Genomic DNA, 25,518 nt, shown 5'->3' with positions numbered 1-25,518 from the left:
CACAAAAGTTCATCCCACCAGGACCCACCTCCATTAAAGTTCATCCCACCAGGACCCACCTCCATTGAAGTTCTTCCACAGAAATCCATCCCACCAGGGACCCACCTCCATCGGTTCCTCCACAGAAGTTCACCCCACCAGGGCCCACCTCCATTGAAGTTCTTCCATTGAAGTTCATCCACCAGGACCCATCTCCATCGGTTCCTCCACAAAAGTTCCTCCATTGAAGTTCATCCACCAGGACCCACCTCCATTGAAGTTCATCCCACCAGTTCCTCGACAGAAGTTCACCCCACCAGGACCCACCTCCATTGGTTCCTCCACACAAGTTCATCCCACCAGGGCCCACCTCCATTGAAGTTCTTCCATTGAAGTTCATCCCACCAGGACCCACCTCCATCAGTTCCTCCACAGAACTTCATCCGATCCATCTCCACCAGTTCCTCCATTGAAGTTCACCCCACCAGGACCCACCTCCATTAAAGTTCACCCCACCAGGACCCACCTCCATCAGTTCCTCCACTGAAGTTCATCCCACCAGGACCCACCTCCATCAGTTCCTCCACAGAAGTTCACCCCACCAGGATCCCCGTGTGTCCCCGCGGTGTCCCCATGGAGGCGTGGCGGCAGTGTGCCCACTGGCTGGTGGCCGCGCGCGTTCTGCCCGCGGGGCACCGTGCCAGCGGCGCCGGGGGGCAGGTGTGGGACCTGGCGCAGGCGCTGCGCGACGGCGTGCTGCTGTGCCACCTGCTGAACGCGCTGCTGCCCCGCGCCGTGCCACCGCGCGACATCTGTCCCCGGCCACAGATGTCACAGGTGAGTGACACCCTGGGGACATTGATGGGGACAATGGCAGTGCCACCGCGGGACATCTGTCCCCGGCCGCAGATGTCACAGGTGAGTGACACCGTGGGGACAGTGGGGACAGTGACAATGTCCTGCTGTGCCACCTGCTGAACGCGCTGCTGCCCCGCGCCGTGCCACCGCGGGACATCTGTCCCCGGCCGCAGATGTCACAGGTGAGTGACACCATGGGGACAGTGATGGGGACAATGGGGACAGTGACGGTGCCACCACAGGACATCTGTCCCCGGCCGCAGATGTCACAGGTGAGTGACACAACGGGGACAATGGGGACAATGTCCTGCTGTGCCACCGAGGGACATCTGTCCCCGGCCGCAGATGTCACAGGTGAGTGACACCATGGGGACAGTGATGGTGCCACCATGGGACATCTGTCCCCGGCCACAGATGTCACAGGTGAGTGACACCCTGGGGACAATGGGGACAATGGGGACAGTGACGGTGCCACCACGGGACATCTGTCCCCGGCCACAAATGTCACAGGTGAGTGACACCCTGGGGACAGTGACAATGTCCTGCTGTGCCGCCTGCTGAACGCGCTGCTGCCCCGCGCCGTGCCACCACGGGACATCTGTCCCCGGCCGCAGATGTCACAGGTGAGTGACACCATGGGGACAGTGACAATGGGGACAGTGACAATGGGGACAGTGACAATGGGGACAGTGACGGTGCCACCACGGGACATCTGTCCCCGGCCGCAGATGTCACAGGTGAGTGACACAACGGGGACAGTGACGGTGCCACCGCGGGACATCTGTCCCCGGCCGCAGATGTCACAGGTGAGTGACACCATGGGGACAATGATGGGGACAGTGACGGTGCCACCGCGGGACATCTGTCCCCGGCCGCAGATGTCACAGGTGAGTGACACCATGGGGACAATGGCAGTGCCACCGCGGGACATCTGTCCCCGGCCGCAGATGTCACAGGTGAGTGACACCATGGGGACAGTGGGGACAGTGGGGACAGTGACAATGGGGACAGTGACAATGTCCTGCTGTGCCACCGCGGGACATCTGTCCCCAGCCGCAGATGTCACAGGTGAGTGACACCATGGGGACAGTGACAATGGGGACAGTGACAATGGGGACAGTGACAATGTCCTGCTGTGCCACCTGCTGAACGCGCTGCTGCCCCGCGCCGTGCCACCAAGGGACATCTGTCCCCGGCCACAGATGTCACAGGTGAGTGACACCATGGGGACAGTGGGGACAATGGGGACAGTGACAATGGGGACAGTGATGGTGCCACCACGGGACATCTGTCCCCGGCCCCAGATGTCACAGGTGAGTGACACCATGGGGACAATGGGGACAATGGGGACAGTGACGGTGCCACCGCGGGACATCTGTCCCCGGCCACAGATGTCACAGGTGAGTGACACCATGGGGGTGACAATGGGGACAGTGACAATGGGGACAGGGACACCATGGGGACAGTGACAATGTCCTGCTGTGCCACCTGCTGAACGCGCTGCTGCCCCGCGCCGTGCCACCGCGGGACATCTGTCCCCGGCCGCAGATGTCACAGGTGAGTGACACCATGGGGACAGTGACAATGGGGACAGTGACAATGCCACCACGGGACATCTGTCCCCGGCCGCAGATGCCACAGGTGAGTGACACCGTGGGGACAATGGGGACAATGGGGACAGTGATGGTGCCACCGCGGGACATCTGTCCCCGGCCACAGATGTCACAGGTGAGTGACACCATGGGGACATTGATGGGGACAATGGGGACAGTGACAATGGGGACAGTGACAATGGGGACAGTGACCATGGCAGTGCCACCGCGGGACATCAGTCCCCGGCCGCAGATGTCACAGGTGAGTGACACCATGGGGACAGTGACAATGGGGACAGTGACAATGGGGACAGTGATGGTGCCACCACGGGACATCTGTCCCCGGCCGCAGATGTCACAGGTGAGTGACACCATGGGGACATCGATGGGGACATTTTTGGGGGAGAATGGAGGTGACAATGGTGAGTGGTGGGGACAATGGCGATGGGGACAATGACGGTGACAATGATGGGGTCATTGATGGTAACAGTGACAATGATGGTGGCAATGTCCACGGGAGTGACAATGACAGTGACAATGATGATGATGGTGGCAATGTCCACGGGGGTGACAATGACAATGATGGTGATGGTGGCAATGTTCATGAGGGTGACAATGACAGTGACAACATTGGTGACAGAGATGATGGCAGTGCCACTGCCACCGTTGGTGGTGACGTTGACGGGGTGACAATGACAATGCTGGTGGTGGTGATGGCGCCAAACGGGTGACAAGGACAGGGACAATCATTGACGGGTGACAATGACAATGACAATGACAATGACAATGGTGACAATGTCCACGGGGGCGACAGCGACGGTGACGACATCAGTGACAGAGATGACGTCACCATCGGTGACAACAGTGGTGACAACCATGGAGACACAAACACCCTGATTATGACGGTGACAACGGGGGGTGCCAGCGGTGACAGAGGTGACACTGGTGACAGAGGTGACAGAGGTGACACCGGTGACAGAGGTGACAGAGGTGACACGGGTGACAGAGGTGACACCGGTGACAGAGGTGACACGGGTGACACTGGTGACACCGGTGACACGGGTGACAGAGGTGACACTGGTGACAGAGGTGACACGGGTGACGCCGGTGACAGAGGTGACAGAGGAGGTGACAGAGGTGACACTGGTGACAGAGGTGACAGAGGTGACAGAGGTGACAGAGGTGACACCGGTGACAGAGGTGACAGAGCTGACAGAGGTGACACTGGTGACACGGGTGACAGAGGTGACAGATGTGACACCGGTGACACTGGTGACAGAGGTGACAGAGGTGACACGGGTGACAGAGGTGACACCAGTGACAGAGGTGACACCGGTGATGCTGGTGACACTGGTGACAGAGGTAACACTGGTGACAGAGGTGACAGAGGTGACAGAGGTGACAGAGGTGACAGAGGTGACAGAGGTGGCACCGGTGACACGGGTGACAGAGGTGACAGAGGTGACAGAGGTGACAGAGGTGACAGAGGAGGTGACAGAGGAGGTGACAGAGGTGACACCGGTGACACTAGTGACAGAGGTGACAGAGGTGACACCGGTGACAGAGGTGACAGAGGTGACAGAGGTGACAGGTGACACTGGTGACAGAGGTGGCAGAGGTGACAGAGGTGACAGAGGTGACACGGGTGACAGAGGTGACACCGGTGACACTGGTGACACGGGTGACAGAGGTGACAGAGGTGACACCGGTGACACTGGTGACACGGGTGACACGGGTGACAGAGGTGACACCGGTGACAGAGATGACAGAGGTGACAGAGGTGACACCGGTGACAGAGGTGACACGGGTGACAGAGGTGACAGAGGTGACAGAGGTGACAGAGGTGACACAGGTGACAGAATTGACGCTGGTGACGGTGACACGGGTGACGCCGGTGACGCTGGTGACACGGGTGACACTGGTGACGGTGACACCGGTGCCACGGCCATGCCGCCGCAGTTCCTGTGCCTGAGGAACATCCGCACCTTCCTGACCGCCTGTGCCGACAAGTTCGGGCTGCCCAAGCACCGGCTCTTCGGCGCCTTCGACCTCTTCGACGTCCAGGACTTCGGCAAGGTGGGGCCGGGCTCCGGCTGTCCTGGGGGGGGAATGGGGTCTGTCTGTCCATCCCGGCATCTGTCTGTCCACCCCAGGGTCCGTCTGTCCAACCCGGGGTCCGTCTGTCCACCCCAGGGTCCAGCTGTCCTGGGGGGTGGGACCGGGGTCCGTCTGTCCACCTTGGGGTCCGTCTGTCCACCCCAGGGTCCGGCTGTGCACCTGGGGGTGGGGCCGGGCTCCGTCTGTCCTGGGGGGGGAATGGGGTCTGTCTGTCCACCCCAGGGTCTGTCTGTCCATCCCGGCATCTGTCTGTCCACCCCGGGGTCTGTCTGTCCATCCCGGGGTCCGTCTGTCCACCCTGGGGTCCGTCTGTCCATCCCGGGGTCCGTCTGTCCACCCCAGAGTCCGTCTGTCGTTGGGGGCACTGGGGGCTCTGTCTGTCCACCCCGGGGTCCGTCTGTCCTGGGGGGGCTCAGGGTCCATCTGTCCACCCTGGCGTTGGGCTGTCCACCCTGGGGTCCGGCTGTCCACCTGGGCGTGAGACTGGGGTCCGTCTGTCCATCCGGAGTCTGTCTGTCCACCCCAGGGTCTGTCTGTCCTTGGGGCACTTGGGGGTCCGTCTGTCCACCATGGGGTCCGGCTGTCCTGGGGGGGGGGCACTCAGGGGTCCGTCTGTCCATCACGGGGGTCCGTCTGTCCACCCCAGGGTCTGTCTGTCCACCCCAGGGTCCAGCTGTCCTGGGGGGTGGGACTGGGGTCTGTCTGTCCACCCCAGGGTCCGTCTGTCCACCTGGGGGTGGGACTGGGGTCTGTCTGTCCACCCCGGGGTCCGTCTGTCCACCCCGGGGTCCGTCTGTCCTGGGGGTGGCACCCCGGTGTCCGTCTGTCCCGGGGGGTGGCCCCCGGGTGTCCGGGTGTCCCCTCAGTGTCCCCTCGGTGTCCCCAGGTGATCGAGACGCTCTCCACGCTCTCCTGGACGCCGATCGCGCAGAGCAGAGGCCTCACGTGAGTGCCAGGGACAGCTGTCTGTCCATCCATGAGGGTCCAGGTGTCCATCCCAGCTCCAGGTGTCCATCCCCAGGTCCAGGTGTCCATCCCAGGGTCCAGGTGTCCATCCATGAGGGTCCAGGTGTCCATCCCAGGTCCAGGTGTCCATCCCCATGTCCAGGTGTCCATCTCAGGTCCAGGTGTCCATCCATGAGGGTCCAGGTGTCCATCCCATGTCCAGGTGTCCATCCCATGTCCAGGTGTCCATCCCCAGGTCCAGGTGTCCATCCATGAGGGTCCAGGTGTCCATCCATGGTCCAGGTGTCCATCCCCATGTCCAGGTGTCCATCCATGAGGGTCCAGGTGTCCATCCCATGTCCAGGTGTCCATCCCAGGGTCCAGGTGTCCATCCATGAGGGTCCAGGTGTCCATCCCAGGTCCAGGTGTCCATCCCCATGTCCAGGTGTCCATCCATGAGGGTCCAGGTGTCCATCCCATGTCCAGGTGTCCATCCCAGGGTCCAGGTGTCCATAAATGTCCAGTCCCAGTGTCCGGTCCCCGAGGGTCAGTGGTGTCCAGTCCCTCATGGTCACTGGGGTCCGGTTCCCAGGTGTCCAGTCCCTGAGGATCAGGGGGTCCAGTCCCAGTGTCCAGTCCCAGTGGTCGCTCCTGTCCACTCCCAGTGTCCAGTCCCAGTGTCCAGTGCCACGAGGGACCCCAGTGTCCAGTCCCAGTGTCCAGTCCCTGAGGGACCCCAGTGTCCAGTCCATGATGTCCAGTCCTGACCCTGAGGGTTCCAAGTGTCCCCTCTCTGAGGGACCCCAGTGTCCATTCCCAGTGTCCAGTCCCTTCTCTGAGGGACCCTGGTGTCCAGTCCCTGGTGTCCATTCCCAGTGTCCAGTCCCGTCTCTGAGGGACCCCAGTGTCCAGTCCCCGGTGTCCATCAGTGTCCGGTCCCTGGTGTCCAGTCCATGGTGCCCACTCCCATCTCTGACGGACCCCAGTGTCCAGTCCATGATGTCCAGTCCCTGAGGGACCCCAGTGTCCAGTCCCAGAGGGTCCCTAATGTCCAGTCCATGATGTCCAGTCTCATGAGGGAGCCCAATGTCCATTCCCAGTGTCCAGTCCCATGAGGGAGCCCAATGTCCATTCCCAGTGTCCAGTCCCTGAGGGACCCCAGTGTCCAGTCCCTGGTGTCCAGTCCCCTCTCTGAGGGACCCCAGTGTCCAGCCCCAGTGTCCAGTCCTGACCCTGAGTGACCCCAGTGTCCAGTCCATGATGTCCAGTCCCTGAGGGACTCCAGTGTCCAGTCTCTCAGGGACCCCAGTGTTCAGCCCCAGTGTCCAGTCCTGACCCTGAGGGTTCCAAGTGTCCCCTCTCTGAGAGACCCCAGTGTCCAGTCTCAGTCTCCAGTCCCAGTGTCCAGCCCCAATGTCCAGTCCCAGTGGTCGCTCCTGTCCACTCCCAGTGTCCAGTCCCAGTGTCCAGTGCCACGAGGGACCCCAGTGTCCATTCCCAGTGTCCAGTCCCGTCTCTGAGGGACCTCAGTGTCCAGTCCCCGGTGTCCATCGGTGTCCGGTCCCTGGTGTCCAGTCCATGGTGCCCCGTCCCATCTCTGAGGGAGCCCAGTGTCCAGTCCATGATGTCCAGTCCCTGAGGGACCCCAGTGTCCAGTCCCAGAGGGTCCCTAATGTCCAGTCCCAGTGTCCAGTCTCCGAGGGACCCCAGTGTCCAGTCCCAGTGTCCAGTCCCTGAGGGACCCCAGTGTCCAGTCCCTGGTGTCCAGTCCCCTCTCTGAGGGACCCCAGTGTCCAGCCCCAGTGTCCAGTCCTGACCCTGAGGGTCCCAAGTGTCCAGTCCATGATGTCCAGTCTCTGAGGGACCCCAGTGTCCAGCCCCAGTGTCCAGCAGTGTCCAGCCCCAATGTCCAGTCCCAGTGGTCAGTGCTGGCCAGCAGTGTCCAGCAGTGTCCAGCAGTGTCCAGCAGTGTCCAGTCCCAGTGTCCAGCCCCAGTGTCCCCAGTGTCCAGCAGTGTCCAGCCCCAGTGTCCAGTCCCAGTGGTCAGTGATGGCCAGCAGTGTCCAGTAGTGTCCAGCAGTGTCCAACAGCGTCCCCAGTGTCCAGCAGTGCCCACCCCAGTGGTCAGTGATGTCCAGCAGTGTCCAGCCCCAGTGGTCAGTGATGTCCAGCCCCAGTGTCCAGCAGTGTCCAGCCCCAGTGGTCAGTGATGTCCAGTCCCAGTGTCCAGCAGTGTCCACCCCAGTGGTCAGTGATGTCCAGCAGTGTCCAGCCCCAGTGTCCAGCAGTGTCCACCCCAGTGGTCAGTGATGTCCAGCAGTGTCCAGCCCCAGTGTCCAGCAGTGTCCCCAGTGTCCGGCAGTGTCCACCCCAGTGGTCAGTGATGTCCAGCAGTGTCCACCCCAGGGTCCAGCAATGTCCAGTCCCAGTGTCCGGCAGTGTCCACCCCAGTGTCCGGCAGTGTCCAGCCCCAGTGTCCAGCAGTGTCCAGTCCCAGTGTCTGGCAGTGTCCACCCCAGTGGTCAGTGATGTCTAGCAGTGTCCAATCCCAGTGTCCAGCAGTGTCCAGTCCCAGTGTCCAGCAGTGTCCACCCCAGTGTCCAGCAGTGTCCCCAGTGTCCAGCAGTGTCCAGTCCCAGTGTCCGGCAGTGTCCACCCCAGTGGTCAGTGATGTCCAGCAGTGCCCAGTCCCAGTGTCCAGCAGTGTCCACCCCAGTGGTCAGTGATGTCCACTCCCAGTGTCCGGCAGTGTCCGGTCCCAGTGTCCAGCAGTGTCCACCCCAGTGTCCAGCAGTGTCCAGCCCAGTGTCCAGCAGTGTCCAGTCCCAGTGTCCAGCAGTGTCCAGTCCCAGTGTCCGGCAGTGCCCAGCCCCAGTGTCTGGCAGTGTCCACCCCAGTGTCCGGCAGTGTCCACCCCAGTGTCCGGCAGTGTCCACCCCAGTGGTCAGTGATGTCCGGCAGTGTCCAGTCCCAGTGTCCGGCAGTGTCCAGTCCCAGTGTCCAGCAGTGTCCACCCCAGCGGTCAGTGATGTCCAGCAGTGTCCACCCCAGTGTCCGGCAGTGTCCACCCCAGTGGTCAGTGATGCCCAGCAGTGTCCAGCAGTGTCCAGCCCCAGTATCCAGCAGTGCCCAGCCCCAGTGTCCAGCAGTGTCCAGCAGTGTCCACCCCAGTGGTCAGTGATGTCCACTCCCAGTGTCCGGCAGTGTCCGGTCCCAGTGTCCGGCAGTGTCCACCCCAGTGTCCGGCAGTGTCCAGTCCCAGTGTCCACCCCAGTGGTCAGTGATGTCCAGCAGTGTCCAGCCCCAGTGTCCAGCAGTGCCCACCTCAGTGTCCGGCAGTGTCCAGTCCCAGTGTCCAGCAGTGCCCAGCCCCAGTGTCCAGCAGTGTCCAGTCCCAGTGTCCACCCCAGTGGTCAGTGATGTCCACTCCCAGTGTCCGGCAGTGTCCGGTCCCAGTGTCCGGCAGTGTCCGGTCCCAGTGTCCAGCAGTGTCCACCCCAGTGGTCAGTGATGTCCGGCAGTGTCCGGTCCCAGTGTCCATCAGTGTCCGGCCGTGTCCCCCAGGCCGTTCCCGTCCGAGGACAGCGTTGGGGATGACGACGTTTACAGCGGCCTGTCCGACCTGATCGAGTGAGCGCGGGACACCGGGGGGTACTGGGATGGACTGGGATGGACTGGGATGGACTGGGATGGGCTGGGATGGGCTGGGGTGTACTGGGGTGAACTGGGATGGACTGGGATGGACTGGGATGGGCTGGGATGGACTGGGGTGTACTGGGGTGTACTGGGATGGACTGGGATGGACTGGGATGGACTGGGGTGTACTGGGGTGTGCTGGGGTGTACTGGGATGGACTGGGATGGACTGGGATGGACTGGGATGGACTGGGATGTACTGGGATGCACTGGGGTGTACTGGGGTGTACTGGGATGGACTGGGATGCACTGGGGTGTACTGGGGTGTACTGGGGTGTACTGGGGTGTACTGGGATGTACTGGGATGGGCTGGGGTGTGCTGGGGTGTACTGGGATGTACTGGGGTGTACTGGGATGTACTGGGATGGGCTGGGGTGTGCTGGGGTGTACTGGGGTGTACTGGGATGTACTGGGATGTACTGGGGTGTACTGGGGTGTACTGGGATACACTGGGGCGTACTGGGATGTACTGGGATGTACTGGGGTGTACTGGGGTGTACTGGGATGTACTGGGGTGTACTGGGGTGTACTGGGATGGGCTGGGATGTACTGGGGACACTGGGATGTACTGGGATGGGCTGGGATGTACTGGGATGTACTGGGGTGTACTGGGGTGTACTGGGATGGACTGGGGTGTACTGGGGTGTACTGGGGTGTACTGGGGTGTACTGGGATGGACTGGGATGGACTGGGATGTACTGGGATGGGCTGGGATGGACTGGGATGGACTGGGATGGGCTGGGGTGTACTGGGATGGACTGGGATGGGCTGGGATGGACTGGGATGGACTGGGGTGTACTGGGGTGTACTGGGATGGACTGGGATGGGCTGGGGTGTACTGGGATGGACTGGGATGGACTGGGATGGACTGGGGTGTACTGGGATGCACTGGGATGTACTGGGGTGTACTGGGGTGTACTGGGATGGACTGGGATGGGCTGGGGTGTACTGGGAGGGACTGGGATGGACTGGGATGGACTGGGGTGTACTGGGATGGGCTGGGGTGTACTGGGATGCACTGGGGTGTACTGGGGTGTACTGGGGTGTACTGGGGTGTACTGGGATGTACTGGGATGGGCTGGGATGGACTGGGATGGACTGGGATGTACTGGGATGTACTGGGATGGGCTGGGATGGACTGGGATGTACTGGGATGGGCTGGGATGGACTGGGATGGACTGGGATGTACTGGGATGTACTGGGATGGGCTGGGATGGGCTGGGGTGTACTGGGATGTACTGGGATGTACTGGGATGGACTGGGGTGTACTGGGATGGACTGGGGTGTACTGGGATGCACTGGGGTGGACTGGGATGGGCTGGGATGGACTGGGGTGTACTGGGGTGTACTGGGGTGTACTGGGATGCACTGGGGTGTACTGGGATGTACTGGGATGGGCTGGGGTGTACTGGGATGGACTGGGGTGTACTGGGATGTACTGGGATGGACTGGGATGGACTGGGATGTACTGGGATGTACTGGGATGGGCTGGGATGGACTGGGATGCACTGGGGTGTACTGGGGTGTACTGGGATGTACTGGGGTGTACTGGGATGGACTGGAATGGACTGGGGTGTACTGGGATGGACTGGGATGGACTGGGATGTACTGGGATGGACTGGGATGGACTGGGGTGTACTGGGGTGTACTGGGATGTACTGGGATGTACTGGGGTGTACTGGGATGGACTGGGATGAACTGGGATGGACTGGGGTGTACTGGGGTGTACTGGGGTGTACTGGGATGGACTGGGATGGACTGGGGTGTACTGGGATGGGCAGGGGTGTACTGGGATGGACTGGGATGTACTGGGGTGTACTGGGATGGACTGGGATGGGCTGGGATGTACTGGGGTGTACTGGGGTGTACTGGGATGGGCTGGGATGTACTGGGATGGACTGGGGTGTTCTGGGATGGACTGGGATGGACTGGGATGTACTGGGGTGTACTGGGGTGTACTGGGATGTACTGGGATGGACTGGGATGTACCGGGATGGGCTGGGGTGTACTGGGGTGTACTGGGATGTACTGGGGTGTACTGGGATGGACTGGGATGGACTGGGGTGTACTGGGATGGACTGGGGTGTACTGGGGTGTACTGGGATGGGCTGGGATGGACTGGGGTGTACTGGGATGTACTGGGATGGACTGGGATGTACTGGGATGCGCTGGGGTGTACTGGGATGGACTGGGATGGACTGGGATGTACTGGGATGTACTGGGGTGTACTGGGGTGTACTGGGATGGACTGGGGTGTACTGGGGTGTACTGGGATGGACTGGGATGGACTGGGATGGACTGGGATGTACTGGGATGGACTGGGGTGTACTGGGATGGACTGGGATGGACTGGGGTGTACTGGGATGTACTGGGATGGGCTGGGATGGACTGGGATGGGCTGGGGTGTACTGGGGTGTACTGGGGTGTACTGGGATGGACTGGGATGGACTGGGATGGGCTGGGATGGACTGGGGTGTACTGGGGTGTACTGGGATGGACTGGGATGTACTGGGGTGTACTGGGGTGTACTGGGATGTACTGGGATGTACTGGGGTGTACTGGGGTGTACTGGGATGGACTGGGATGTACTGGGATGTACTGGGATGGACTGGGGTGTACTGGGATGTACTGGGATGGACTGGGGTGTACTGGGATGGACTGGGATGGCCTGGGGACACCGGGGTGTACTGGGGTGTACTGGGATGTACTGGGATGGGCTGGGGTGTACTGGGATGGGCAGGGGTGTACTGGGATGTACTGGGATGTACTGGGATGTACTGGGGTGTACTGGGATGGACTGGGGTGTACTGGGATGTACTGGGGTGTACTGGGATGGGCAGGGGTGTACTGGGATGTACTGGGATGTACTGGGGTGTACTGGGATGGACTGGGATGTACTGGGGTGTACTGGGGTGTACTGGGATGGGCTGGGGTGTACTGGGGTGTACTGGGGTGTACTGGGATGGACTGGGATGGACTGGGATGTACTGGGATGTACTGGGATGGACTGGGATGGGCTGGGGTGTACTGGGATGGACTGGGGTGTACTGGGGACACTGGGATGCACTGGGGTGTACTGGGATGGGCTGGGGTGTACTGGGGTGTACTGGGATGTACTGGGATGTACTGGGATGGGCTGGGATGGACTGGGGTGTACTGGGATGCACTGGGGTGTACTGGGGTGTACTGGGATGTACTGGGATGCACTGGGGTGGGCTGGGGTGTCCATGTACATGTCCCCAATCCCCCCAATGTCCCCCCAATGTCCCCAATGTCCCCAATGTCCCCAACATCTCCAGTGTCCCCCTGTGTCCCCGGTGTCCCCAGTGTCCCCAATCCCCCCACTGTCCCCAGTGTCCCCAATGTCCCCACTGTCCCCAATGTCCCCCAATCCCCCCACTGTCCCCAGTGTCCCCAATGTCCCCAACATCCCCAACATCCCCAATCCCCCCAATGTCCCCAGTGTCCCCAATGTCCCCGATGTCCCCGCAGTGACACGGCCGAGGAGGACGATGACCTCTACGACTGCGTGGAGGCCGAAGGCGACGACGGCGACGACGTCTACGAGGACCTGATGAGGGTGGAGCCGCCCCCGGCCGCGGTGGGTGGGACCCCAAAAACAGAGGGGACACCCCCAAAAAAATACCCCAAAAATAGATGGGAGCCCCAAAAACAGAACTGGGACACCCCAAAATAGATGGGAGCCCCCACAAATACCCGGGACACCCCAAAAATAGATGGGAGCCCCAAAAATACCCCAAAAACAGAGGGGAACCCCCAAAAAATAGCCCAAAAATAGATGGGAGCCCCAGAAATACCCGGGACACCCCAAAAATAGAGAGGAGCCCCAAAAAAGTACCCGGGACACCCCAAAAATAGATGGGAGCCCCAAAAATAGATTGGAACCCCCAGAACAGAACTGGGACACCCCAAAAACAGAACTGGAACACCCCATAAATAGATGGGAGCCCCAAAAATAGATGGGAACCCCAAAAACAGAACTGGGACACCCCAAAAATAGAACTGGGACACCCCAAAATACCCGGGACACCCCAAAAATAGATGAGAGCCCCAAAAAATACCCGGGACACCCCAAAAACAGAGGGGAACCCCCAAAAGATACCCAGGACACCCCAAAAATAGATGGGAGCCCCCAAAATAGATGGAACCCCAAAAATAGATGGGAGCCCCAAAAACAGAGCTGGGACACCCCAAAATACCCGGGACACCCCAAAAATGGATGAGAGCCCCAAAAACAGAAGTGGGAACGCCCCAAAATAGAACTGGGAGCCCCAGAAATAGATGGGAGCCCCAAAAAATACCCGGGACACCCCCAAAACAGAGGGGAACCCCCCAAAATACCCGGGACACCCCAAAAATAGATGGGAGCCCCAAAAAATAGAGTATTTTGGGTGCTTCCAGGTGTTTTTTGGGACTCCCAGGTGGTTTTTGGAGGTGGTGCCGGGTGTTTTTTGGAGGTTGATTGATTGATTGATTGATTGAGATTGATTGACTGTCCCCACTGTCCCCCTGTGTCCCCAATGTCCCCAATGTCCCCGATGTCCCCACTGTCCCCACTGTCCCCACTGTTCTCAATGTCCCCAATGTCCCCACAGAAAGGCGCCGTGGACCGGCGGCTCTGCTGCCTCCAGGAGCTGCGGCAGACGGAGGAGAGATACACGGAGACGCTGGAGTCCATCTGCCAGGTGGGACACGGGGGACACTGGGGACACCTTGGGGACATTGGGGACACTGGGGACACTGGGGACACTGGGGACATTGGGGGGATTGGGGACATTGGGGACACTGGGGACATTGGGGGGATTGGGGACACTGGGGACAATGGGGACACTGGGGACACTGGGGACATTGGGGACATTGGGGACATTGGGGACATTGGGGACAGTGGGGATGTTGGAGATATTGGGGACATTGGGGGCATTGGGGGGACATTGGGGACAGTGGGTACACGGAGACGCTGGAGTCCATCTGCCAGGTGGGACAATGGGGACATTGGGGACACTGGGGACACTGGGGGTGTTGAGGACATTGGGGACATGGGGATATTGGGGACATTGAGGGCGTTGGGGACATTGGGGACACTGGGGGGATTGGGGGGACATTGGGGACATTGGGGACACTGGGGACATTGGGGGGACATTGGGGACACTGGGGACATTGGGGGGACATTGGGGACACTGGGGGCACTGAGGGGATTGGGGACATTGGGGGTGTTGGGGACATTGGGGACAGTGGATACACGGAGACGCTGGAGTCCATCTGCCAAGTGCGACACGGGGGACATTAGGGACATTGGGGACATTGGGGACACCTTGGGGACATTGGGGACATTGGGGACATTGGGGACATTGGGGACACGGGAGACATTGGGGACATTGGGGATGTTGGGGACACTGGGGGACATTGGGGACATTGGGGACACTGGGGATAGGGGTGCCCTCCCAGTTGTCCCAGTAAGGCACGGTGTCCCCCAATGTCCCCTGCTGTCCCCCGATGTCCTCGATGTCCCCCAATGTCCCCCAATGTCCCCAATGTCCCCTGATGTCCCCTGCTGTCCCCCAATGTCCCCCAATGTTCCCTGATGTCCCCCGATGTCCCCTGATGTCCCCCAATGTCCCCAATGTCCCCCGATGTCCCCTGATGTCCCCCAATGTCCCCAATGTCCCCTGATGTCCCCTGCTGTCCCCCAATGTCCCCCGATGTCCCCTGATGTCCCCCAATGTCCCCTGATGTCACCTGATGTCCCCCGCTGTCCCCAGCACTTCCTGCGGCCGCTGCGGCACTTCCTGAGCCCCCAGGACATGGAGAGCGTCTTCATCAACGTGGAGGTGACAGTGACGGGGACAGGGGGACAGGGGGACAGGGGGACAATGGGGACATGGAGAGCGTCTTCATCAACGTGGAGGTGACAGTGACAGGGACAGGGGGACAATGGGGACATGGGGACAGGGGGACAGGGGGACAGGGGGACAGGGGGACAGGGTGACAGGGGGACAGGAGGACACCAGGACATGGAGAGCGTCTTCATCAACGTGGAGGTGACAGTGATGGGGACACGGGGACACTGACCAGTGACACCAGTGACACCAGTGACACCAGTGACACCAGTGACACCAGTGACACCAGTGACATGGAGGTGACAGTGACAATGGGACAGGGGGACATGGAGAGCGTCTTCATCAACGTGGAGGTGACACGGGGACAGGGGGACACGGGGACAGGGGGACAGGGGGACACCAGGACATGGGGACAGGGGGACATGGAGAGCGTGTTCATCAACATGGAGGTGACAGTGACAGGGACACGGGGACAGGGGGACAATGACCAGTGACACCAGTGACACCAGTGACACCAGTGACATGGAGGTGACAGTGACAATGGGGACATGGGGACATGGGGACATGGGACAGGGGGACATGGAGAGCGTCTTCATCAACGTGGAGGTGACAGTGACAGGGACAGGGGGACACTGACCAGTGACACCAGTGACACCAGTGATGGGGAGGTGACAGTGACAATGGCACAGGGGACACTGACCAGTGACACCAGTGACACCAGTGACCCCTTTCAGCTCTCCCAGTCCCTACCAGTCCAGTCCCAGTGCTCCCAGTAAGCCCAGTACATCTGCAGGAGCTGCTGGGGCTCTCCCAGTCTCCAGTGCCCATTCCCAGTGCTCCCAGTGCTCCCAGTGCCCATTCCCAGCACTCCCAGCACTCCCAGTGCTCCCAGTACTCCCAGTGACCCCAGTTCGTTCGCTCCCCCAGGAGCTGCTGGGGCTCTCCCAGTGCTCCCAGTGCTCCCAGTGCCCATTCCCAGTGCTCCCAATGCTCCCAGTAACCCCAGTACATCCCAGTGTCCCCAGTACACCCCAGTACATCCCAGTACATCCCAGTACATCCCAGCGCTCCCAGTTCGCTCCCAGTGCTCCCAGTAACTCCAGTTCGCTCCCAGTAACCCCAGTCCATATGCAGGAACTGCTGGGGCTCTCCCAGTGCTCCCAGTGCTCCCAGTAACCCCAGTTCGCTCCCAGTGTTCCCAGTAACCCCAGTCCGTTCCCCCTCCCAGGAGCTGCTGGGCCTCTCCCAGTGCTCCCAGTGCCCATTCCCAGTGCTCCCAGTGCTCCCAGTAACCCCAGTTCGCTCCCAGTGCCCATTCCCAGTCCCTCCCAGTGCTCCCAGTAACCCCAGTTCCCTCCCCCAGGAGCTGCTGGGGCTCTCCCAGTGCTCCCAGTGCTCCCAGTGCCCATTCCCAGCACTCCCAGTGCTCCCAGTGCTCCCAGTCCCCATTCTCAGCGCTCCCAGTGCTCCCAGTAACCCCAGTTTGTTCCCAGTCCCCATTCCCAGTTCAGTCCCAGTGCTCCCAGTGCTCCCAGTCCCCATTCCCAGCGCTCCCAGTGCTCCCAGTAACCCCAGTTCGCTCCCAGTGCCCATTCCCAGTGCTCCCAGTCCCTCCCAGTAACCCCAGTTCCCCCCCCAGGAGCTGCTGGGGCTCCATCGCCGTTTCCTGGGGGAGCTCCGGGGGGCGCTGGGGGGGGCCCGGTGGGGGGGGGGCGGGCGCTGCCCCCCCTGTTCCTGCAGTACAAGGAGAGGTACGGGGGGGGGTCCTGAGTGAATTTTGGGGGGTCTCGAGGGGGTCTTGGGGGGATTTTGGGGGGTCCTGAGGGGATTTGGGGGGATTTGGTGGGTCCCGAGAGGGTCTTGGGGGGTCCCGAGAGGGTCTTGGGGGGATTTTGGGGGGTCCTGAGTGAATTTTGGAGGGTCCCGAGGGGGTCTTGGGGGGATTTTGGGGGGTCCTGAGGGGATTTAGGGGGATTTGGGGGGATTTTTGGGGGGGTGCTGAGGGGGATTTCGGGGGTCTTGGGAGGCTTTTGGAGAGGACCCGGGGGGTTCTGAGGATACTTTGGGGGGTCCTGGGGGATTTTGGGGGGTCCTGAGTGAATTTTGGGGGGGGTATTGGGGGGTCCTGAGGGGATTTAGGGGGATTTGGGGGGATTTGGGGATTCCTGAGTGAATTTTGGGGGGTCCTGAGTGAATTTTGGGGGGATTTTGGGGGGTCTTGGGGGGATTTTGGGGGGTCCTGAGTGAATTTTGGGGGGTCCTGAGGGGGTCTTGGGGGGATTTTGGGGGGTCCTGAGTGAATTTTGGAGGGTCCCGAGGGGGTCTTGGGGGGATTTTGGGGGGTCCTGAGTGAATTTTGGGGGGTCCCGAGAGGGTGTTGGGGGGATTTTGGGGGGTCCTGAGGGTGTTTGGGGGGATTTGGGGAGATTTTGGGGGCGCAATTGGGGGGTTCTGGGGATGCTGGGGGGGGTTTGGGGGGCGGTTTGGGGGGTCCTGAAGGGATTCAGGGGGATTTGGGGGGATTTGAGGGGTCCTGAGGGTGTTTGGGGGGGTCCTGAGTGAATTTTGGGGGCTCCCGAGGGGGTCTTGGGGGGATTTTGGGGGGTCCTGAGGGGATTTAGGGGGATTTTGGGGGCGGAATTGGGGGGTTTGGGGGGATTTTGGGGGGTTCTGAGTGAATTTTGGGGGGTCCTGTGGGGATTTGGGGGGATTTGGGGGGTCCTGAGTGAATTTTGGGGGGTCCTGGGGGGATTTGGGGGGATTTTGGGGGGTCCTGAGGGGATTTAGGGGGATTTGGGGGGATTTTGGGGGCGGAATTGGGAGTTTGGGGGCTTTGGGGGGTCCCGAGAGGGTCTTGGGGGGATTTTGGGGGGGTCCTGAGGGGATTTGGGGGGATTTTGGGGGGTCCTGAGTGAATTTTGGGGGGTCCCGAGGGGGTCCTGGGGTATTTTGGGGGGTCCTGAGGGGATTCAGGGGGATTTGGGGGGATTTTGGGGGCAGAATTGGGGGGTTTGGGGGGTCCTGAGAGGGTCTTGGGGGGATTTAGGGGGGTCCTGGGGGGATTTGGGGGGATTTGGGGGATCCTGAGTGAATTTTGGGGGGTCCCGAGGGGGTCTTGGGGGGATTTTGGGGGGTCCTGAGGGGATTTAGGGGGATTTTGGGGGCGGAATTGGGGGGTTTGGGGGGATTTTGGGGGGTTCTGAGTGAATTTTGGGGGGTCCTGTGGGGATTTGGGGGGATTTGGGGGGTCCCGAGTGAATTTTGGGGGGTCCCGAGAGGGTCTTGGGGGGATTTTGGGGGGTCCTGAGTGAATTTTGGGGGGTCCCGAGAGGGTCTTGGGGGGATTTTTGGGGGGTCCTGAGTGAATTTTGGGGGGTCCTGAGGGGGTCTTGGGGGGATTTTGGGGGGTCCTGAGGGGATTTAGGGGGATTTGGGGGGATTTTGGGGGTGGAATTGGGGGGTTCTGGGGATGCTGGGGGGGGTTTGGGGGGTCCCGAGGGGGTCTTGAGGAGATTTGGGGGGTCCTGGGGGATTTGGGGGGATTTTGGGGGCGGAATTGGGGAGTTTGGGGGGTCCCGAGAGGATCTTGGGGGGATTTTGGGGGGTCCTGGGGGATTTTGGGGGGTCCTGAGGGTGTTTGGGGGGATTTGGGGGGATTTTGGGGGCGGAATTGGGGGGTTTGGGGGGTCCTGGGGGGATTTGGGGGGGTCCCGAGTGAATTTTGGGGGGTCCCGAGGGGGTCTTGGGGGGATTTTGGGGGGTCCTGAGGGGATTTAGGGGGATTTTGGGGGCGGAATTGGGGGGTTTGGGGGGATTTTGGGGGGTTCTGAGTGAATTTTGGGGGGTCCTGTGGGGATTTGGGGGGATTTGGGGGGTCCCGAGTGAATTTTGGGGGGTCCCGAAGGGGTCTTGGGGGGATTTGGGGGGGTCCTGGGGGGATTTAGGGGGATTTGGGGGGATTTTGGGGGCGGAATTGGGGGGTTTGGGGGGTGCTGGGGGGGGGTTGGGGGGTCCCGGGAGGGTCTTGGGGGGATTTTGGGGGGTTCTGAGTGAATTTTGGGGGAATCCCGGGGGGTTCTGAGGATACTTTGGGGGGTCCTGGGGGAATTTGGGGGGTCCTGAGTGAATTTTGGGGGGTCCCGAGAGGGTCTTGGGGGGATTTTGGGGGGTCCTGAGGGGATTTAGGGGGATTTGGGGGATTTTGGGGGAGGAATTGGGGAGTTTGGGGGGTCCCGAGGGGGTCTTGGGGGGATTTTTGGGGGGTCCTGAGGGGATTCAGGGTGAATTTTGTCGGATTTTGGGTGAATTTTATCAGATTTTGGGGGAATTTTATCGGATTTTGGGTGAATTATGTCGGATTTTGGGTGAATTTTGTTGGATATTGGCTGAATTTTGTCAGATTTTGGGTGAATTTTTAAAATTTTTTGTGTGAATTTTATCGGATTTTGGGTGAATTTTGTCAGATTTTGGGTGAATTTTGTTTGATTTTGGGTGAATTTTGTCGGATTTTGGGTGAATTTTGTCGGATTTTGGGTGAATTTTTAAAAATTTTTTGTGTGAATTTTGTTGGATTTTGGGCAGATTCCCATTGTATTTTTTTTACTTTTGGCGGGAAATTTTGTTGGAATTTTTGTGAATTTTGTCGGATTTTGGGTGAATTTTTGTTGATTTTGGGTTTCCACCCCAGGTTCCTGCTCTACGGCCGCTACTGCAGCCAGGTGGATTTTGGGTGGATTTTGGTGGATTTTGGATGAATTTTTTTTTAATTTTGTGGAAATTTCGTCGGATTTTGTTGGAATTTTTGTGAATTTTGTCAGATTTTGGGTTGATTTTTGTTGATTTTGGGTTTCCACCCAGGTTCCTGCTGCACGGCCGCTACTGCAGCCAGGTGGATTTTGGGTGGATCTTGGATGAATTTTTTTTAAATTTTGTGTGAATTTTGTTGGATTTTGGGCAGATTTCCACTGTATTTTTTAGAATTTTGGCGGGAATTTTGTTGGAATTTTCGGTGAATTTTGTCAGATTTTGGGTGAATTTTATCGGATTTTGGGTTTCCACGCCAGGTTCCTGCTCTACGGCCGCTACTGCAGCCAGGTGGATTTTGGGTGGATTTGGGTGGATTTTGTTGAATTTATTTAAATTTTTGTGGAAATTTCGTTGGATTTTGTTGGAGTTTTTGTGAATTTTGTCAGATTTTGGGTTAATTTTTGTTGATTTTGGGTTTCCACCCACGGTTCCTGCTCTACGGCCGCTACTGCAGCCAGGTGGATTTTGGGTGGATCTTGGTGGATCTTGGATGAATTTTTTTAAAATTTTTGAGGAAATTTCGTCGGATTTTGTTGGAATTTTTGTGAATTTTGTCAGATTTTGGGTTAATTTTATCGGATTTTGGGTTTCCACCCAGGTTCCTGCTCTACGGCTGCTACTGCACCCAGGTGGATTTTGGGTGGATTTTGGTTGAATTTTGTTGGATTTTGGATGAATTTTTTTTAATTTTGGGTGAATTTTGTTGGAATTTTTGTGAATTTTGTCAGATTTTGGGTTGATTTTTGTTGATTTTGGGTTTCCACCCAGGTTCCTGCTCTACGGCCGCTACTGCAGCCAGGTGGATTTTGGGTGGATTTTGTTGAATTTTGGATGAATTTTTTTAAATTTTTGTGTGAATTTTGTTGGATTTTGTTGGAATTTTTGTGAATTTTGTCAGATTTTGGGTGAATTTTTGTTGATTTTGGGTTTCCACCCCAGGTTCCTGCTGCACGGCCGCTACTGCAGCCAGGTGGATTTTGGGTGGATTTTGGTTTAATTTTGTTGGATTTTGGATGAAATTTTTTTAATTTTGGCGGGAATTTTGTTGGAATTTTTGTGAATTTTGTCGGATTTTGGGTTAATTTTATCGGATTTTGGGTTTCCACCCAGGTTCTTGCTCTACGGCCGCTACTGCAGCCAGGTGGAAGCGGCCGCCCGGCGCCTGGACCAGCTCTCCACCTGCACCGACCTGCGCATGAAGCTCCAGGTGAGCCCCCAAAAAACCCCAAAAAACCCCAAAAATCCCTCAAAACCCCCCAAAATCTTCTCCTGAAACTCCCCACGAAGATCAAGGTAGGCCTCAAAAAAAAAAAAACCCCAAAAAATCCCCAAATGGCCCCAAAGTGACGCCGATGTCCCTGATGGCCCCAAAGTGACCCCAAATTGCCCCAAATGACTCCAAATGACCCCAAATTGACCCAAAACAACCTCAAAGTGACCCCAAATGTCCCCAAATGTCCCCAAATTGACCTGAAACTGACCCCAAAGTGACCAAAAGAGACCCCAAAGCGCCCCCAAAAAACCCTGAACTGACCCCAAATGTCCCCAAAATGACCCCAAACTGCCCCAAAGCGACCCCAAAATGACCCCAAAAAACCCTAAACTGACCCCAATTACCCCAAATGTCCCCAATGTGACCCCGAATTACCCCAAATTGACCCCAAACTGACCCCAAAGTGACCCCAAAGTGACCCCAAAGTGACCAAAAGCGACCCCAAAGCGCCCCCAAAAAACCATGAACTGAACCTGAAGTGACCCTAAATGACCCCCAAACGACCCCAAAAAACCCGAAACTCACCCCAAATGTCCCCGAAGTGACCCCCAAGTGACCCCAGTGTCCTCAAAGTGACCCCAGGCTGACCCCAAATTGTCCCCAAACAACCCCAAATGTCCCCAAAGTGACCCCGAATGTCCCCAAATTGACCCCGAATGCCCCCAAAACGACCCCAAACTGACCCAAAATTTCCCCAAATGACCCCAAAGCGCCCCCAAAAAACCCTGAACAGACCCCGAATGTCCCCAAAGTGACCCCCAAGTGACCCCAGTGTCCTCAAAGTGACCCCAGACTGACCCCAAATGTCCCCAAACAGCCCCAAATGTCCCCAAAGTGACCCCGAATGTCCCCAAATTGTCCCCAAACCGACCCAAACTGACCCAAAATTTCCCCAAATGACCCCAAAGCGCCCCCCAAAAAACCCGAAACTGACCCCAAATGTCCCCAAATGTCCCCAAATGTCCCCAAATGTCCCCAAATGTCCCCAAATGTCCCCGCTGTCCCCAGGAGTGCTCGCAGCGCGCCACCAACGGGCGATTCTCCCTGCGCGACCTCCTGATGGTGCCCATGCAGAGGGTGCTGAAATATCACCTGCTGCTCCAGGTGGGACATTGGGACACCTGAGATACACCTGAGATACACCTGAGATACACCTGGGGACATTGGGGACATGGGGACACAGCTGGGGACACACCTGGGACACACCTGGGGGCAGCAGCTGCTGATGGTGCCCATGCAGAGGGTGCTGAAATATCACCTGCTGCTCCAGGTGGGACGTGGGGACACCTGAGATACACCTGAGATACACCTGAGATACACCTGGGGACATGGGGGACATGGGGACACACCTGGGGACATGGGGACACACCTGGGACACACCTGAGATACACCTGGGGACATGGGGACACACCTGGGGACACCTGGGACACACCTGGGACACACCTGGGACACACCTGGGGACATGGGGACACACCTGGGGTCAGCAGCTGCTGATGGTGCCCATGCAGAGGGTGCTGAAATATCACCTGCTGCTCCAGGTGGGACCGGGGACACCTGAGATACACCTGGGGGACATGGGGACACACCTGGGGATACACCTGGGGCATTGGGGACATGGGGACACACCTGGGCACACCTGGACACACCTGGGGCACAGCTGGGGGTACCTGGGGCACACCTGGGCACACCTGGGGGTACCTGGGGCACACCTGGGCACACCTGGGCACACCTGGGGGGTACCTGGGGGTACCTCGGACACACCTGGACACACCTGGGGCACACCTGGAGACATTTGGGGACACACCTGCGACACACCTGGGGCACACCTGGGGACACCTGGGCACACTTGGGCGCACTTGGGCACAGTTGGGCACACTTGGGGGGTACCTGGGGGTACCTGGGACACACCTGGGCACACCTGGGGCACACCTGGGGCACACCTGGGGCACACCTGGAGACATTTGGGGTCACACCTGGGCACACCTGGGACACACCTGGGGGTACCTGGGGGTACCTGGGCACACCTGGGCACACCTGGGCACACCTGGGGCACATCTGGGGCACACCTGGGGCACACATGGAGACATTTGGGGTCACACCTGGGCACACCTGGAGGGTACCTGGGGGTACTTGGGACACACCTGGGACACACCTGGGACACACCTGGGGACACCTGGGGACACACCTGGGGGTACCTGGGCACACCTGGGCACACCTGGAGACATTTGGGGTCACACCTGGGGCACACCTGGAGACATTTGGGGACACACCTGCGACACACCTGGGGCACACCTGGGCACACTTGGGCACACTTGGGGGGTACCTGGGGGTACCTGGGACACACCTGGGCACACCTGGGGGGTACCTGGGGGGACCTGGGACACACCTGGGCACACCTGGGGCACACCTGGGCACACCTGGGGCACACCTGGAGACATTTGGGGTCACACCTGGGACACACCTGGGACACACCTGAGGGTACCTGGGCACACCTGGGACACACCTGGGACACACCTGGGCACACCTGGGAGTACCTGGGACACACCTGGGGCACACCTGGGCACACCTGGACACACCTGGGGCACAGCTGGGGGTACCTGGGACACACCTGGGCACACCTGGGACACACCTGGAGACATTTGGGGTCACACCTGGGACACACCTGGGGGGTACCTGGGGCACACCTGGGGCACACCTGGGGCACACCTGGGGGGTACCTGGGGCACACCTGGGGCACACCTGGGGGGTACCTGGGGCACACCTGGGCACACCTGGGGCACACCTGGGGCACACCTGGGGGGTACCTGGGGCACACCTGGGGCACACCTGGGGGGTACCTGGGGCACACCTGGGCACACCTGGGGGTACCTGGGGGTCACCTGTGCCCACGCTGACCTTTGACCCCGCGCAGGAGCTGGTGAAGCTGACCCCGGACGCGGCCGAGCGGGAGCGGCTCAGGGGGGCCCTGGACGCCATGAGGGTGGGGCTGGGGGCGGTTTGGGGGGTCCTGAGGGGGATTTGGGGGGTCCTGGGGGGCACTGAGGGGGATTTTGGGGGCATTTGAGGAGAATTTGGGGGAGATTTGGGAGGGTTTTGGGGCTCCCGAGGGGGAAATTTGGGGGGAGGTTTGGGGGGTCCTGGTGGGGGGGTTTGAGGGGGATTTGGGGGTCCTGAGGGGGATTTGGGGGTCATGGGGAGGGTTTGAGGGGATTTTGTGGGGATCTGGGGGAGATTTGGGGGTCCTGAGGGGGATTTGGGGGGTCCTGGGGGGCACTGAGGGGGATTTTGGGGGGATTTGAGGAGAATTTGGGGGAGATTTGGGAGGGTTTTGGGGCTCCTGAGGGGGAAATTTTGGGGAGATTTGGGGGGTCCTGAGGGGTTTGAGGGGGAATTTTAGGGGGGGGGATTTGGGGGTCCTGGGGAGGGTTTGAGGGGATTTTGTGGGGATTTGGGGGAGATTTGGGGGTCCTGGGGGGGATTTGGGGGGTCCTGGGGGGCATTGAGGGGGATTTTGGGGAATTTGGGGAAGATTTGGGGGGGATTTGAGGAGAATTTGGGGGAGATTTGGGAGGGTTTTGGGGCTCCCGAGGGGGAAATTTGGGGGAGGTTTGGGGGGTCCTGAGGGGTTTGAGGGGGATTTGGGGGTCCTGAGGGGAATTTGGGGGTCATGGGGAGGGTTTGAGGGGATTTTGTGGGGATTTTGGGGGGGATTTGGGGGGTCCTGGGGGGCACTGAGGGGGATTTTGGGGGCATTTGAGGAGAATTTGGGGGAGATTTGGGAGGGTTTTGGGGCTCCTGAGGGGGAAATTTTGGGGAGATTTGGGGGGTCCTGAGGGGTTTGAGGGGGAATTTTAGGGGGGGATTTGGGGGTCTTGGGGAGGGTTTGAGGGGATTTTGTGGGGATTTGAGGAGAATTTGGGGGTCCTGAGGGGGATTTGGGGGTCCTGAGGGGTTTGAGGGGGATTTTGGGGGGGGATTTGGGAGAGATTTGGGGGGTCCTGAGGGGGATTTGGGGGAGATTTTGGGGGAATTTGGGGAAGATTTGGGGGGACTTGAGGAGAATTTGGGGGAGATTTGGGAGGGTTTTGGGGCTCCTGAGGGGGAAATTTGGGGAGATTTGGGGGGTCCTGGGGGGCACTGAGGGGGATTTTGGGGGGGATTTGAGGAGAATTTGGGGGAGATTTGGGGGGGTTTGGGGCTCCTGAGGGGGGAAATTTGGGGGAGATTTGGGGGTCCTGGGGAGGGTTTGAGGGGATTTTGTGGGGATTTGGGGGAGATTTGGGGGGTCCTGTGGGGGATTTGGGGGGTCCTGGGGGGCATTGAGGGGGATTTTGGGGAATTTGGGGAAGATTTGGGGGGATTTGAGGAGAATTTGGGGGAGATTTGGGAGGGTT

General features: G+C 59.4%; 1 protein-coding gene across 1 annotated transcript; it reads left to right on the top strand.

Annotated features, from left to right (window-relative positions):
- Positions 1 to 612: 612 nt before the first annotated feature.
- Positions 613 to 24,104, top strand: LOC131094980 (proto-oncogene vav-like; the record flags this gene model as incomplete). The annotated part of the gene is given in 12 exon segments (XM_058042581.1): positions 613 to 816; positions 4,389 to 4,505; positions 5,434 to 5,492; positions 9,057 to 9,122; positions 12,680 to 12,788; positions 13,804 to 13,893; positions 14,968 to 15,036; positions 16,685 to 16,747; positions 16,750 to 16,796; positions 20,962 to 21,058; positions 22,133 to 22,228; positions 24,036 to 24,104. Coding segments are annotated over 12 exon segments (1,086 nt in total), but the record flags the coding sequence as incomplete, so codon positions are not given.
- Between the last annotated feature and the right edge of the window lie 1,414 nt (positions 24,105 to 25,518).

This window comes from Melospiza georgiana, chromosome 32 (assembly GCF_028018845.1).
Source record: "Melospiza georgiana isolate bMelGeo1 chromosome 32, bMelGeo1.pri, whole genome shotgun sequence".
NCBI lineage: Eukaryota > Metazoa > Chordata > Aves > Passeriformes > Passerellidae > Melospiza > Melospiza georgiana.
This window is presented reverse-complemented; position numbering and strand designations above follow the sequence as displayed.